The following is a 14,574-nucleotide window of genomic DNA, read 5'->3' as shown; positions in this document are numbered from 1 at the left end:
TTAAAGGCATACACCATGTTACCTGGTGTGTGTGTGTGTTCATGTGTATCTGTGTTCGGGTTTCCATATGTCTGTGTGAGTGCATGTGGCAGCCATAAATTAATATGCGGGGTCTTTCTCTATCGCTCTCTACCTTGGCTTTTGAGGCAGAGTCTCTCACTGAAGCTGGAGTTCACGGATTCAGACTATCTGAACTATTGCGCACACTGCAGGGACCCGCCTCTCTCTGCCGCCTCGGTGCTAGCTCACAGATGTGTGCTGCCACACCTGGCTCTTATCTGGATGCTGAGGACCCAGGCTCTCGTGATTTTCACATGAGTGCCCATATATCTCCATATGCACAAACATACAAATACACTTAAGGGTTTTTAAAATTAAATAAAGAGGAGCCCTTAACTGCTAGAAAATGTTAAATGTTGATATTTTGGGCAAAGGGGAACCCTGTCTGGAAATTTCTTACAAAGAAGCCCAAACTGTGGGGAGAGAGATGGGGTCAGGTCCCATGTTGTCATCTAGGGAAGCCGAGCCCTGAGATTCAATGGTTCTGTGTGGCTGACCTGTCCCATGATAGGACATTTCAAAAGGCCCTCCGTTTGGGTCATCGTGGAGTAGGTAGCCTGGACAGTTATTTAAGCTTGCTCTGTGGGGTGGGGGCAGCTTTGAGGAGGACAGAGGGAGGCCTGTGGCAGGCTGCCTTGTTTTGCTATTCAGAAGTTCCTTCATCAGTTCCAGCCACCCTTCCTTCCTTCCTTTGTATATCTGCCCTGTCCCTCAGTGATGATGGACAACACTGCGGTTGATGGGGACAGTGGCTTCACTATAGAATCAGAAGGCACCCATCTTATGTGGGGCATAGGCACATCCACGTTTAGATGCTTTTTCTGAATCTGGGTACGTTGTTAGCTTCTGAGAGGGACTGCCCAGCCTTACCTATCAGCTGTGTTAACAGTCATCCTGACGGGATTGCAACAATGGCCCAGCCATTAAGAGCTCTTCCAGAGAACCTGGGTTGGAGTCCCAGCACCCAGATGGCTGCTCACAACTACCTGAAACCCCAGTTCCAGGGGGTCCAGTGCTCCTTCATACCTCAGTGCACGCAGCACGGGCATCCAGGAGCCTGGCATCAGCCAGTGAGCAGTGAATGGGCTCTACCTGGGACCTGACACAAGTGTCAAGGCACAGGGTCAAAGCTACCCTGTCCTTCAGCCTGGCCCGTCATCACCGAGTGCACATAACATGCTGCTGCCATGGAGTACACTGGTAACCAATAAGGGCTCCAGGGAGACTGGCAAGACCGAGTACCGGAGCGCGCTCAGACACAGCTTCTGTCCCTTCTGTGCCTGATTCAGGATGAGCGTGCAAACCATTCGCAACGTGTTCAGCGTAGAAACTGGGTACCGGCTGTCAGACGACCAGATCGTCAACCATTTCCCCAACCACTACGAGCTGACCCGCAAGGACCTGATGGTGAAGAACATTAAGAGATACAGGAAGGAGCTGGAGAAGGAAGGAAGTCCCTTGGCGGAGAAAGACGAGAATGGAAAATACCTCTATCTGGGTTGGTGCCTTCCCGCCCCCTTCTGCGCCCTAGCGCCCCCACCCGGCCCCAGGTCCTAAGCATCCTAGGGAAGAAACTGTATTTCAGCTTACAATTCTTGGGTCACAGGCCATCATTGAGGGATGTCAGGGCGGGAACTCAAGGTAGGAGCTGAAGCAGAGGCCATGGAGGAGCGCCGCTTACTGGCTCATTATCTGTCGATTCCTCAACCTGCTTTCTCTCTCTCTCTCTCTCTCTCTCTCTCTCTCTCTCTTCAAGAAAGGTTTTTTTTTGTGTGACCCTGGCTATCCTAGGACTTCGAACTCATAGAGATCTGCCCGCCTCTGCCTCTCAAATGCTGAGATTAAAGACAGGCACCACCAGGTCAGGCTTCAACCTGCTTTCTTTCAGTACCACCTGCAGAGAAATGGCCCCGCCCACTGTGGGCGGGGCCTTCTCATGTCAATCATTATTCAATACGTCCCCCTGGCCAATCTGATAGAGGCATTTTCTCCTTTCTTTCTTTCTTTCTTTCTTTCTTTCTTTCTTTCTTTCTTTCTTTCTTTCTTTCTTTCTTTCTTTCTTTCTTTCTTTCTTTCTTTCTTCCTTCCTTCCTTCCTTCCTTCCTTCCTTCCTTTCTTTCTTTCTTTCTTTTTGGTTTTTCGAGACAGGGTTTCTCTGTGTAGCCTTAGCTGCCCTGGAACTCACTCTGTAGACCAGGCTGGCCTCGAACTCAGAAATTCGCTTGCCTCTGCCTCCCGAGTGCTGGGATTAAAGGCATGTGCCACCACTGCTTTTTCTTTGAGGCATTTTCTCTTTTTTTCTTTTCTTTTTCTTTTTCTTTTTTAAAGGAATTTTTTATTAATTTTATTATATGAGTACACTGTAGCTGTCTTCATGAATACCAGAAGAGGACATCGGATCCCATTACAGATGGTTGTGAGCCACCATGTGGATGCTGGGAATTGAACTCGTGACTTCTGTAAGGGCAGTCGGTACTCTTAACCGCTGAGCCATCTCTCCAGCCCCAGGCATTTTCTTAAGATTTGTTCTTCCCAGACACGTCTAGGTTTGTGTTGAGTTGATAAAAGCCAACCAGCACGTTGAGTTATCATTTCAGGAGCTCGGAGGGATTGGTGGCTGGCTTTGCCGGGTGAGTGGGTTGGAGCAGGTTCTGTGGCCGTCTGCTTTGCCTGTGATGTCTCCAGGTGGGCAGGCAGGACTGAGCTTGGTTCAGACTCTGAGTCTCTGTTCCTATGGGGTTGTTTAGAGAGAAACGTAGAATGGACAAAGGTGTGCCCAGTGCTACCACTCTCTTGAGCCATACCCAGGGATGGTGAGTGTCCCTGGTATACCTAGAGATCAAAACAATGTGCTTGGCGGTTCAGGATCCCAAACAAGATCAGAACGAAAAAATGGTTTGGTTTTGTTTTGTTTTTTGAGATTTTATTTTTATTTTATGTGTATAGCTGTTTTGTCTGATTGTTAACATCTGTGTACCACCTGTATGCAGTACCCAGGTAGACCAGAAGAGGGAGGCATTGGGCCGACCTGGAACTGGAGTCAGATAGTTGTGAGCTGCTGCAGTGTGGGTGCTGGGACTAGAAACTGGGTCCCAAGCAAGAGAAGCCAAGAGTTCTTAATTACTGAGCCATCTTTCCAAGTCCTGGGCAGAATTTTATCACCAACTTCTCTGGTCTCAGTTTCCCAACCTGCTAAGTGGGACTGATAGCTGCCTAGCAGGCAGCTTACTCGGGGTTTAGGTGATGTATGTCTGCAGAGTTCTGTGCACACAGCTCAACAGGGTCCCTTCTTAGTACACACAGGGATAGGACAGCAGGAGCCCCGTGGTGTAGGTTCAGGGTTGAGAGGACAGTGTGCTGATGAGCCCTGGACCATGGTGATGTTTTCCTGCCCCTGGGCCCCAGGTGGGCAGCCACTTATGGCAATGGGTGTCTTTACTTCAGACTTCTTATGGCAATGGGTGTCTTTACTTCAGACTTTGTCCCCGTCACCTACATGCTCCCCGCCGACTACAACCTGTTTGTGGAAGAGTTCCGGAAGAGCCCGTCCAGCACCTGGATCATGAAGCCATGTGGCAAAGCACAGGGAAAAGGCATCTTCCTCATCAATAAGCTTTCGCAGATCAAAAAGTGGTCCCGGGACAGCAAGACGTCCTCGTGAGTTGAGAACACCCCACCCCCACTCCCCTTGAACTGCGGCCTCGGTCATGGGCTGGCCAGCCCCTGCCCGCTTTTCCAGCCATGTACTCGTTCTGTGGCACCCTGGCAGGGCTCGTGTGGTTGAAGACATATAATTAAGCACAGATTTCCCCTCTGTAAGCCATGGGGCATGTGGTACAGGTCATGAGCCGTGGCTTAGTAGGCCATTGGGTTCCCAAACTGCTTGAGGCAGGCACAGGTGTGGCAGTGAGGCACTTGCTTCTGAGCTGGGGGGGGGGGGGGCTCTCATTTCTGTGGCTGAGGGATCTGAGATCACCGGCAGCACCCGATAGAACTGGTCACCAGGGTGAAGCTTGGGGAGAGTAGCAGTGGCCTGAGGGGGGTGGGGGTCGGGGAGGCACCTGAGCGGACCACAGGTTGGTTGCAGGTGGTGTCGAGTTCTTCCTGTGTTAGCAGCTCCCTTCGGCCTCTGAAGAGTCAGTCCTTAGCCATTTGGCAGCACCTGGAGCAGGGCCTTGGCGTGATCCTTTCACAGAAGTGATGACTCACCCTCAGGAGTGCCCAGAGTATAGAGCTTCCTCTTGTATTAGAGCGTGTCAGCTGTGTATGGATGTCTGACTTCAGTGGCTGTCTTAGTTTGATTTCTGTTGCTGTGATAAAACAACTCCTAAAAGAAGGGGTTGATTTTTAAATCTCAGTTCCGGGTTACATTCCACCACAGGAAAGTGAAGGAGGCAGGAACCTGAAACATTCATCTCCACAGTCAAGAGCAGAGAGGATTAATATGCACATGCCCTACGGCTTACTTGTGCTCAATAGCTTTCTTCAGGATCCCTGGCGTAGGGAATGGTACTGCTCACAGTAGGCTGTCTTTTCACATAATTGAGATTGTCCCCCATAGCGGGCTGGAGAGGTGACTCCGTGGTTAAGAGCACTTGCCATTCTTGCAGAGGACCTGGATTCAGTTCCCAGAACCAATACGGCTAATAACTGTACGGAAATAACTAGTTCCGGGACATCCAATACCTCTTCTGACCTGTGCTGCCTGCACACAGTGTACAGACAGACAAAAAGACATTCCCCACAGCTATGCCCACAGGTCAACCCAGTGTAGAGAGTGCCTCAGTGAGACTTGTCCCAGATGACTCTAGGTTTTGTGAATCTAATGATTAAAGCTAACAGGCGACTGGAGAGATGGCTCAACAGTTAAGAGCAATTGACTGTTCTTCCAGAGGCCCTGGGTTCAAATTCCAGCACCTGCGTGGCAGTTCACAACTGTCTGTAACTCCCAAGATCTGACACCCTCACAGACATACATGCAGGCAGAACACCAATGCACGTAAAATAAAAACAAATAAATTTTAAAGGGAGGAACACTGGCTGCTTTTCTAGAGGACCAGGTTTGATTCTCAGCCACAAGATAAGTTACAACTGTCCAGTCCCTCTAGGGGCACTACCTGTGTGTGTGGTGACAGGACATACATCCAGACAAAACACCTATACAATTAATAATTTAAGGAGGAAACTAGCCATCACAGCGGCCAGCAAGCTGTCACCTCTTTCCTTCCCAAGCTGTTCCTTTAATCCCGTGATCTTTTACAATCTAATTGTGACTTTCTCTGATGTCCGTAGGTTTGTGTCGCAGTCCACAAAAGAAGCGTACGTGATCTCAGTCTATATCAATAATCCGTTGCTCATCGGTGGAAGGAAGTTTGACCTTCGTCTGTATGTCCTGGTGTCCACGTACCGCCCGCTGCGCTGCTACATGTAAGGATCACACTCTGCTTCCGTGGGGCTCACATCATAATGGTGTCATGAATGACTCAGTGACATGGGGGACTCACAGCACCTGGCTCAGGGAGGGTATCAGACGGGTGGCTTCTGTGTAAAAGCAGTTGGCCTAGACACTACCGGACATCTTACAAATAAGAGGACCACTCTTCTGGGCATTTGAAGCAAGTGGGGTGTGGTGTGCACACCTGTAATCCCAACACTCGGGAAGTAAAGATGAGATGGTTGAGCGTTCAAGGTTAACCTGAGCTACGTAGTGAAACCCAAAGCATTGGAAGCTAACATCCACTCTTCTGTTGAGTGGACTGAGACGCCCCAGAAGAGGGCATCCCATCTCATTGCAGATGGTTGTGAGCCACCATGTGGTTGCTGGGATTTGAACTCATGACCTCTGGAAGAGCAGTCAATGCTCTTAACCGCTAAGCCATCTCTCTAGCCCGACTGGTGCATTTTCAGTTTTTCTTTTTCTTTTTTTTTATTTAGTTTTGTTTTTGTTTTGAGACAAGGTTTCTCTGTGTAGTCCTGGCTCTCCTAGAACTTGCTCTTTAGACTAGGCTGGCCTCACACCCAAAGATCTGCCTGCCTCTGCCCTACCTCCCACATCTCGGTGCTGGGATTAAAGATGTGCGCCCCCTGCTGCCTGGCAGCAGGTAGATTTGCTTTGCCCTCTCCAGTGACTCAGTGTGCCTTCTCTTCAAGGTACAAGCTTGGGTTCTGCCGCTTCTGCACAGTGAAGTACACCCCTAGTACCAGTGAGCTCGACAACATGTTTGTCCACCTTACCAACGTGGCCATCCAGAAGCATGGGGTGAGTGTCCCCTCTCTGTGCGTCAGGAGGTCGCCTGGCCTCATGGGATTCTCTCTCATGTTTATTTGCAAGAGGGGAGCAGGCGAGTTCTGGGAGAGCCATCCCACGACCCAGTGGCCCGAGGTCCAGAAGCAACTCAGAGTAGCAGAGGTGGCTGTCCCAGGCGCATTACCTAAATTACTTACTTAGGGTAGAGAAACATTGTTTGCATTGAACTCAGGACCTCTGGAAGAGCAGTCAGTGCTCTTAACCAATGAGCCATCTCTCCAGCACCCCTCCCCCTTTTATTTATTTATTTATTTATTTATTTATTTATTTATTGAAGTGGGTGGTTTATTTTGTTTTCCTTGATTTTTAGATAAAGTCTTGCCTTGGCTGTCGTGGAACTTGCTGTGTGTGTAGACCAGGCTGGCCTGCAACTCACAGAGATCTGCCTGCCTCTGCCTCCAGAGTGCTGGGATTAAAGGAGTTGCTACAATGCCCCGCTGTCTTTTTTTATTTGTTTGTTTATTATTTATTTATTTATTTATTTATTTATTTTTGAGATTGAATCTTGCCAAGTAGACCAGGCTATCCTCCTGTCTCAGCCTCTCAAGTGCTAGAAATATTAGCATACACATTTCTCTTAGTTAGGGTTACCACTGCTGTGATAACACCGGGACAAAAGCATTTGCCTAGAGCAGCTTCTGGGGAGGGGAGAAGCGAGCGCCCCGGTAGCACTTTGCAGTGTGGGCTGAGTGTACACAGTCCCTTATGAGACCAGTGGAAGTGTGTAACAATGTGGTGGATGGCACAGACGCCCCTGGGCAGGGATCCCTTCTGTTCATACCCAGGAGGCATTTAAGGGCAAGTGGCTGGGTTCCTCCAGGCAGAGTCCTGAAAGCCATGTACCCTCCCTCACCAGGAGGACTACAACCACATCCACGGTGGCAAGTGGACTGTCAACAACCTGCGTCTCTACCTGGAGAGCACCCGAGGCCGAGAGGTGACCAGCAAGCTGTTTGATGAAATCCACTGGATCATCGTGCAGTCTCTCAAGGCCGTGGCGGTGAGTGACAAAGGGGCGGGGCGGGGCAGGCGGGCCCTGGAAACCCAATGGGAAGCCCTGGGCTAACCAGCAGCTCTCCAAAAGTGCTCCACAGCTCAGAGTGCTTCTGGTCTCATCCTTGCCCATGCGTCAGCCAGGGGCTGAGACAGTTTTAGGAAGGGATTGGGGCCGGTTTCGGGGCAGCGCTGCCCAGGTGGGCGTGGTCAGCCTCTGATAGGGCCACGGACCTTGACGCCTCTGCAGGAGTATAGCGTCTTATTGACGTCATCTCCCTCTTTTTTTTTTTTTTTAATTCTCTCCATCCTGGCTTCCCTTTCCCCTTCCAAGCTCCTCCAAGCACCCGCCCCATCTCCCCTAGATCGGCTGCTCCTCTGTTTCCCTTCAGAAAAGAACAGGCCTCCTAGGGATATCTACATAACAAGATACAGTAAGATTAAGCACAAACCCTCATATCGGGGCTAGACGAGACAACCCAGGAGGAAAAGGGTCCCAAGAGCATGTGAGAATCAGAGACACCCCCACTCCTGCTGTTAGAAGGCCCACAAAAAACACCAAGATAACAGCCATGCCTTAATCACAGAGGACCTAGTGCTAGTGTGATTGCTGCTTCAATCTCTGAAGCCCCTGTAAGCCCTGCTTAGTTAATTCTGTGGGGACATCATCTCTTTTTCTTTCCTTTCTTCCTTACTTTGAGACATGGTCTCACTGGGTAGCCGTGGTTGCCCTGGAGCTTGTTATATTAGACCAGGCTGGCCAGGAGTGCTCTATGTAGACCAGGATGGCCTGGAGTATGTTGTGTAGACCAGGGTGGTCTGGAGCTCACAGATAATCTGCCTGCCTCTGCCTCTCCACCATCAATCAGCCTTCCTTGGTGGTTATTTTGGCATGAGCATCAGCCAACCCTGGTGGGGGAGGAGAGTTTCAGCAGCGTTCATTTCAGGCAGCTTAATATTGCTGTGTCATGGTTGAGAATAGCCTCCTCCTTTGTTCCTAACCTGGTCTTTAATTTGTTCACTGGTTTGTAGTTTCTAGGCAGGTGTACTGCTAATTTTGAGCGAAAGGTAGGAATAGATATTGCTGTGCTGGTCCCTCCCTGTTTTCAGGACTTGGCAGATGGTGTCTCTGTGGTGTCTTTGTTTCTCCATATAACTCACAAGAAAATGGGGGATTTTGACCCCAGAGGAAAAGTCTCCTGACCCATAGCCAGTCTCCTTGTCTCCCATCCCCCCTACCATCAGGAACAGGAAGTCATCCACAGCTGAGGTCACTTGCAGGACCCAGAGTTCCTCAGTTCTCCCTCTGAATGTAGAGGGATTTTAATCCAGCAATCTGGCTGCTCTGGCAAGGGGTCACATCCAGAGCCCTAGGCCTGTGTGATCCGGCTGGAATGCAGAGAAGCCTTTCAGTATATACCTTTAAGGTAAAATTAGTTTGTAAAAGGAAGCAGCTGTGTTTGAAACTGCTGTCTAACTGAGGGGCAGACAAAGTGACGAATCAGAGAAGTATTTTGACAGAATGACTCAGGGATGGGGTACACCTGTTTCATGTCATTTTAAAAAACACACTCCCGCCTCTTCAGGGAGCTGCCACGCTGCCAGCCCCTCCCAGCTCCCTTTCGTTCCACCCAGCTTTGCTCCTGTCGGATGCAACTAGCTCTCACCAGGCTTCTTTGTCTACCTGCCTTTGCTCCAGGAGGGGTAACGTTCGTTACCAGCCCACTCAAGAGACCCTTGAATCCTCCGATAAAAGACACACAGACAGTTTTATGACTTTAGAACTTGCCTGCTAGGCACAATTGCTGAGCACAGATAACTCCCACCTGGTAAGGCCTGTTCTTGCCAATTTATTATCTCCATTTCTCCTCCTGCACTAATCTTAGGGGCTTGTTCCACCTAGTCCTTGCCAAACATCTTTGGCGACCTGCCCTTAGTGGAGGCCCCAGGCCCTAGCTCTCCTTGAGGCCGTACATGATTGCAGCATCCTTCCTCCTCCAAAGCATGGCAGAAACACCTCCTCTCTCCTTTCCTTGTCTCCTTTTCCTCTTGGAACCCCCCAGAAAGTCCCACCTATACCTTCAGCCCAGCAATTGGCTCCTGACCTTCTTTATTGACAAATCAAGACCCAATTAGGGAACTAGACCTTATGTATCAGAACCTCTCCTTGTATACACCCAAGAGTGACACAGGAAAGAGAAGCTGTGTAAGAGCAGTGCCATGAGTGAGTCAGCCAGGAGTCAGTGCCTTGAGTGCAGCCGAGCCAAGCTGAGTTTGTTCATTTGTGATCCAGTTCAGTTCAGAGGAGTTCAGATCAGATCAGATCAGATCAGATCAGTGCAGTTCAGTTGAACGCTCAGTCAGGAGCAGAGCAGTTGAGTCAGAGCTGTTCAGTTCCTAGAGTTCAGAGGCAGTCTTTCCAAGCAGAGCAGAACCGGAGAGAAGCCAGTCTGAATCAACTCGGGAGAGCTGTTTGAGCCAGAACAGCTGAGTTGAACCAGCCAGCCAGAGTTCAGAAAGAGCTAGAAAGAGTGAGTTTATTCAGCAGTCAGCCTCTGAGATGACAGTTACATCTGGTAAATAAAAACTACATTTACATCTGAGGGCAGCGTGGTCTAAACAGCTACTGAGCTGGCTGGTCCTTGACAGACCTACCCACTTATGTGGGACCTGAGGACACAAGGCCTGGGGACGTGGGATAGTGCTGTGAGAGATGGAAAATTCCCAGGCTACCCATCTTCCTCCTTGAGAAGAGCCACCTTGTGCACAGTTGCCTCACAGAAGGGCTTTTCTCCTGGCCCCCTGCAGTCTGGCACCCACTCTTAGGTTCTTTGGGTGGTGACTCCCAAGCTTTTGAAGAAGGTGTTTTTGTTTAGTTTTAACTATGCGTAGGTGTATGTGTCTGCCTGTGGTCGTGCACATGAGTGCAGGTGCCCACAGAGGCTGGAAGCATTGGGGCCCTGATGCTGGAGATGGTTGTGAGGTATCTGACATGGGTTCCAAGAGCTGAACTAGGGTCCTCTGGAAGAGCAGGAAATGCTCTTAACAGCTAAGCCATCTCTCCAGCTCCCAACACCTGTCCCTTGTTCAGTACGCAGGGAAAGGTTATTGAAGGTGTATTTAGGTGAATTGAAATTACAAGGGAAATCCAGAAATAGAAAGGAAATAGGCTTACTCTTCTTATTTGGTTTATAATCTGGTTTGAACCTGGTTGCACAGGGCTGGGAGGCATAGGGGGTAGCCTGCTGGTGTGTGTGCACATGTGTATGTATATATGTATGTGTGTGCAAATGAGTGTATATGCACGCACTTGTGTGTATGTGTGTGCACATGTGTATGTGTGCAAATTTGTGTACATGCACACACTTGTGTGTGTGCACATATGTGTGTGTGCAAATGTGTGTATGTGCACACACGTGTTTGTATGTGTGTGTGTTTGTGTGTGTGCATGCATATGTGTGTATATGTGTGTGCATATGTGTGTGTTCGAGTGTGTGCATGCATATGTGTGCATGGATGTATATGTGTGTGTGCAAGTGTGTGTGTGTATGTGCATGCACGCTCAAGTGTGTAACAGGAAGCCCACAGTGTGGGAGGGTCCCTCTGGTCTCTAAGGATGTGGTTTTATAACCTATTGGTCACTCCGCAGCCAGTGATGAACAACGACAAACACTGCTTTGAATGCTACGGCTACGACATCATCATCGATGACAAGCTGAAGCCCTGGCTGATCGAGGTAACGCACAGCCCTGACACCTTGGCCAGCAGTGCCACAGGAAAAGAGGACATTCTCATTGCTCTCCCGCATGTGTTAAGGCATGATTTGGAAGTGAGTCCGTCTGCCCTTTGAAGCAGAGAGGGTGTAGTGGTGGCTGACCTAGAAATGAGAAGATATACACCATACAGCAGGGCTTTTCCCTGGCCGCAGCCACAGCGTCATTTCTCAGAACTGATCAAATACCTGACCTTCCCCAAAACAAAACAAACAAACAAACAAACAAACAAAAACAACTCCAGGGAGGAAGGCTTTATTTGGTTTGAGGCTACAATTCTTCATGGTGGGGAAAGCCTTGGGTATGGGTGAGGCAGCTGAGCACATCTGTCAGAGCTGAAGCCGAGCAAGGCGGATACTGATCCTCAACAGGCTTCTTTCTTCCTTCAGCTCAGTGCCCCAGCCTGTGGGATGATGTCACTCACGATCAGGGTGTGTCTTCCCTCCTAAGTTAGACTTCTCTGGAAACACTCCCAGAGTTACCCTGAGATACCGCTGGACTGTCTCCGATCCCACTAGCAGTTTAAATAATGACACAACTACTCCTAATGTAGTTTAAAGATTAGGCCTTTTGTGGGGGAGGGTGTGGGAGACTTTTGGGATAGCATTGGAAATGTAATTGAGGAAAATACGTAATAAAAAAAAAAGATTAGGCCTTTTGGTATGGCTGCATCCCAGCTGCAAAAAAAAAAAATTGATTTATTTATTTTGTGTATGTGAATACACTGTAGCTGTCTTCAGGCACACCAAAAGAGGGGGTCAGATTCCGTTACAGATGGTTTGTGAGCCACCATGTGGTTGCTGGGAATTGAACTCAGGACCTCTGGAAGAGCAGTCAGTGCTCTTAACCACTGAGCCATCTCTCCAGCCCTCCCAGCTACCGTCTGAACTTAACTGACTATTCCTACCTGTGACCCGCCACCTGTTCTTTACCTACTAGTAAAAACTAGTACTAGTACTAGTTCTTTACCTGCCTGTCCTGCTCCAATTGGGTCTGTTCCCTTCCCTTCTGCTATCAGCTTTTCTCCCCTGCATCACTCTCTGCCAGGAAGTTCCACCCTCTCACTTCCTGCCCCAGCCGATTACAACCAATCATTCAGATCGCCTTTAGGTAGGTGAAGAAGGAAAACATTTACAAAGTAGAAAGCCTGGTGGATGGGCCTAGAAGTGACAGAACCATAATCCTGCCAGCACTCAGCTCTCTGCGGTACAGAATCCACAACTGAAAATACAGAGGCACGCCTTCAAACGGATCGAGGAAGGTCACCCCAGCCCTGAGGAGGCTCCTAGGTCTCCGCAAATCCCATCAGGTTGATGAAGATTAACTGTCGTGGCCTTTTCAGAGAGGTGGGCATCGGTGCCCTTGTCTGAGGCCGTGGACAAGGAACCTCTGGTCCCTCAACAAACCAAGGATGGGAGATGACCTGAGCGTGCCCGAACCTCCATCCTGGGTGTCTGTCACTCTGGTCACCTGCCCTCTCAACAGTCCATTTGGAGGTACACAGCTCGGGCCCTTCAGTCACACAAGCCAGGAAGCCTAGGATTCTTGTAAGAGCCCAGGGTGGAACATGGCCCCCGCAGGGAAAGTCAGAGGAGCCTCCGTATGGAGTTTGTGGTCATCAACTTATCAAGAGCAAGCATCTCCATAATGGAAGCCTGCTGACGCTGCTGGAGTCGGGGCGTGGAGGGAGATGTAATATTTCCCTCCCTCCACCCTTCCTCTCTTCCTTTCTTTCTTTTGAGAACTGGTCTTGAACTCATGATCCTCCTGCACTGGCCTCCCAGGGCGCCAGAGTTAGAGGTGGTGGCTTCCTGCATCTTAAACACAGTGACTTTAGTGGCAGCCACACTTTCCTTGATGAACTAAGATCCTAATTTTAGCTATTCTCTCTCTCTCTCTCTGTTCTTGCTCCACTCTCTCTCTCCTCTCTCTCTCTCTCTCTCTCTCTCTCTCTCTCTCACACACACACACACACACACACACATACACACACACATATACTCTCACACTCACACACATATAACTCTGGAGAGAAAAGGATTTGATTGGCATACAGGTCTGTCATCCAGAGAAGCCAAGGCAGGAACTGGAGCAGAGACCATGGAAAAACGCTGCTGGTTGGTTTGCCCAACACTTTTTCTTGTACAGCCTAGGCCCACCTCCCAGGGATTACACCACCCGCCATGTGCTGGGCTCGTCTATATAAATAAGCCATGAAGACTTCACAGGGCCAACAAGATGGCTCAGTGGTATGAAGGCACTTGCTGCCAAGCCTGACAGCCCAAGTTTGATCTCTAGGATCCACGTGGTGGAAGTGCAGCATGGGCTCCCACAGGTCATCCACTGACCTCCGCATGTGCGCTGTAACACGTGTGTGCTCACACACATGCACACGAATCACACACAAAAATAAACAAATGCATAGGGGGCTGGAGAGACAACTCAGAGGTTAAGAGCGCTAACTGTTCTTCCAGAGGTCCTGAGTTCAATTCCCAGCAACCACATGGTGGCTCACAACCATCTGTAATGAGATCTGATGCCCTCTTCTGGTGTGTCTGAAGACAGCAACAGTGTACTCATATACGTATAATAAATAAATATTTAATAAATAAATAAAAGAATATAAAGAATACGCCTCACAGACATGCCCACAGGCCAGTCTGATCTAAGCAGTTTCTCTACTAGGCAACTCTAGGGTTACATCAGGTTGACAGCTAACTGTGACCTTGTACATGAGGTGCTTGGCAGGTGTGAGGTGTCTGTGTTAACTGACGACAAGCGCCTTGACGCGTGCGACCCACGCTGGCTCCCCGTGCCTCTCATTCCACAGAAGGAAGCGCCACAGCGAAGGGCATGTGTTTTTCTTCTTGTAGGTCAACGCGTCCCCGTCTCTCACATCCAGCACCGCCAACGATCGAATCCTTAAGTACAACCTGATTAACGACACCCTCAACATTGCGGTCCCCAACGGCGAGATTCCCGACTGCAAGTGGAACAAGTCTCCCCCCAAGGAAGTACTTGGCAACTATGAGATCCTGTAAGTCTGCGTGTGGGTTCCGCAGAGGCCCTGCGTTCTAGACTGAGGCATGGTGAGGTACCCTCAGGATATCGGGGGTGGGGGGGTGGGGGGCTCACTTAGGCAGCGTATCTGTTTGTTGATGCTGAGAGGGATAGCTGTTGAGGAGACAGAAAAGTGGTTTGGGTCTGTTCCATGTAGTCAATACTTCCTTGCCGAGTGCTGGACGGGGAGTGGCCCTCACTGCTTGTCACCTGTGCAGGCTGCTGAGGTGCTAGGAGCAGGGTGCACACAGTGTGGGGCTCACACCCTAAATCTACCTCTGTAGCTCTGTGGGCCACAGTCTGAACAGCTCAGGAAGCCCGTAAAGAAAGAGTGATTCCCAGGGCTCACCTCTCATCTGTGCCTGGGGCTCACCTCTCATC

General features: G+C 49.8%; 1 protein-coding gene across 4 annotated transcripts in view; it reads left to right on the top strand.

Moving 5' to 3' along the window:
- Ttll1 (tubulin tyrosine ligase-like 1) overlaps positions 1 to 14,574 on the top strand; it is a 35,418-nt gene that overhangs the window by 14,836 nt on the left and 6,008 nt on the right. For 3 of the 4 annotated variants that reach the window (XM_006521078.4, NM_001357953.1, NM_178869.4), the window contains 7 exons: positions 1,350 to 1,558; positions 3,537 to 3,717; positions 5,353 to 5,487; positions 6,211 to 6,319; positions 7,224 to 7,367; positions 11,010 to 11,096; positions 14,007 to 14,170. In XM_006521078.4, the coding sequence (XP_006521141.1) occupies positions 1,350 to 1,558; positions 3,537 to 3,717; positions 5,353 to 5,487; positions 6,211 to 6,319; positions 7,224 to 7,367; positions 11,010 to 11,096; positions 14,007 to 14,170 (1,029 nt within the window). The remainder of the gene's footprint in view (positions 1 to 1,349; positions 1,559 to 3,536; positions 3,718 to 5,352; positions 5,488 to 6,210; positions 6,320 to 7,223; positions 7,368 to 11,009; positions 11,097 to 14,006; positions 14,171 to 14,574) is intronic. The other variant, XM_030248606.1, reaches the window with a different exon arrangement.

Source organism: Mus musculus, chromosome 15, assembly GCF_000001635.26.
Source record: "Mus musculus strain C57BL/6J chromosome 15, GRCm38.p6 C57BL/6J".
In the NCBI taxonomy this organism is placed as follows: Eukaryota; Metazoa; Chordata; class Mammalia; order Rodentia; family Muridae; genus Mus; species Mus musculus.
This window is presented reverse-complemented; position numbering and strand designations above follow the sequence as displayed.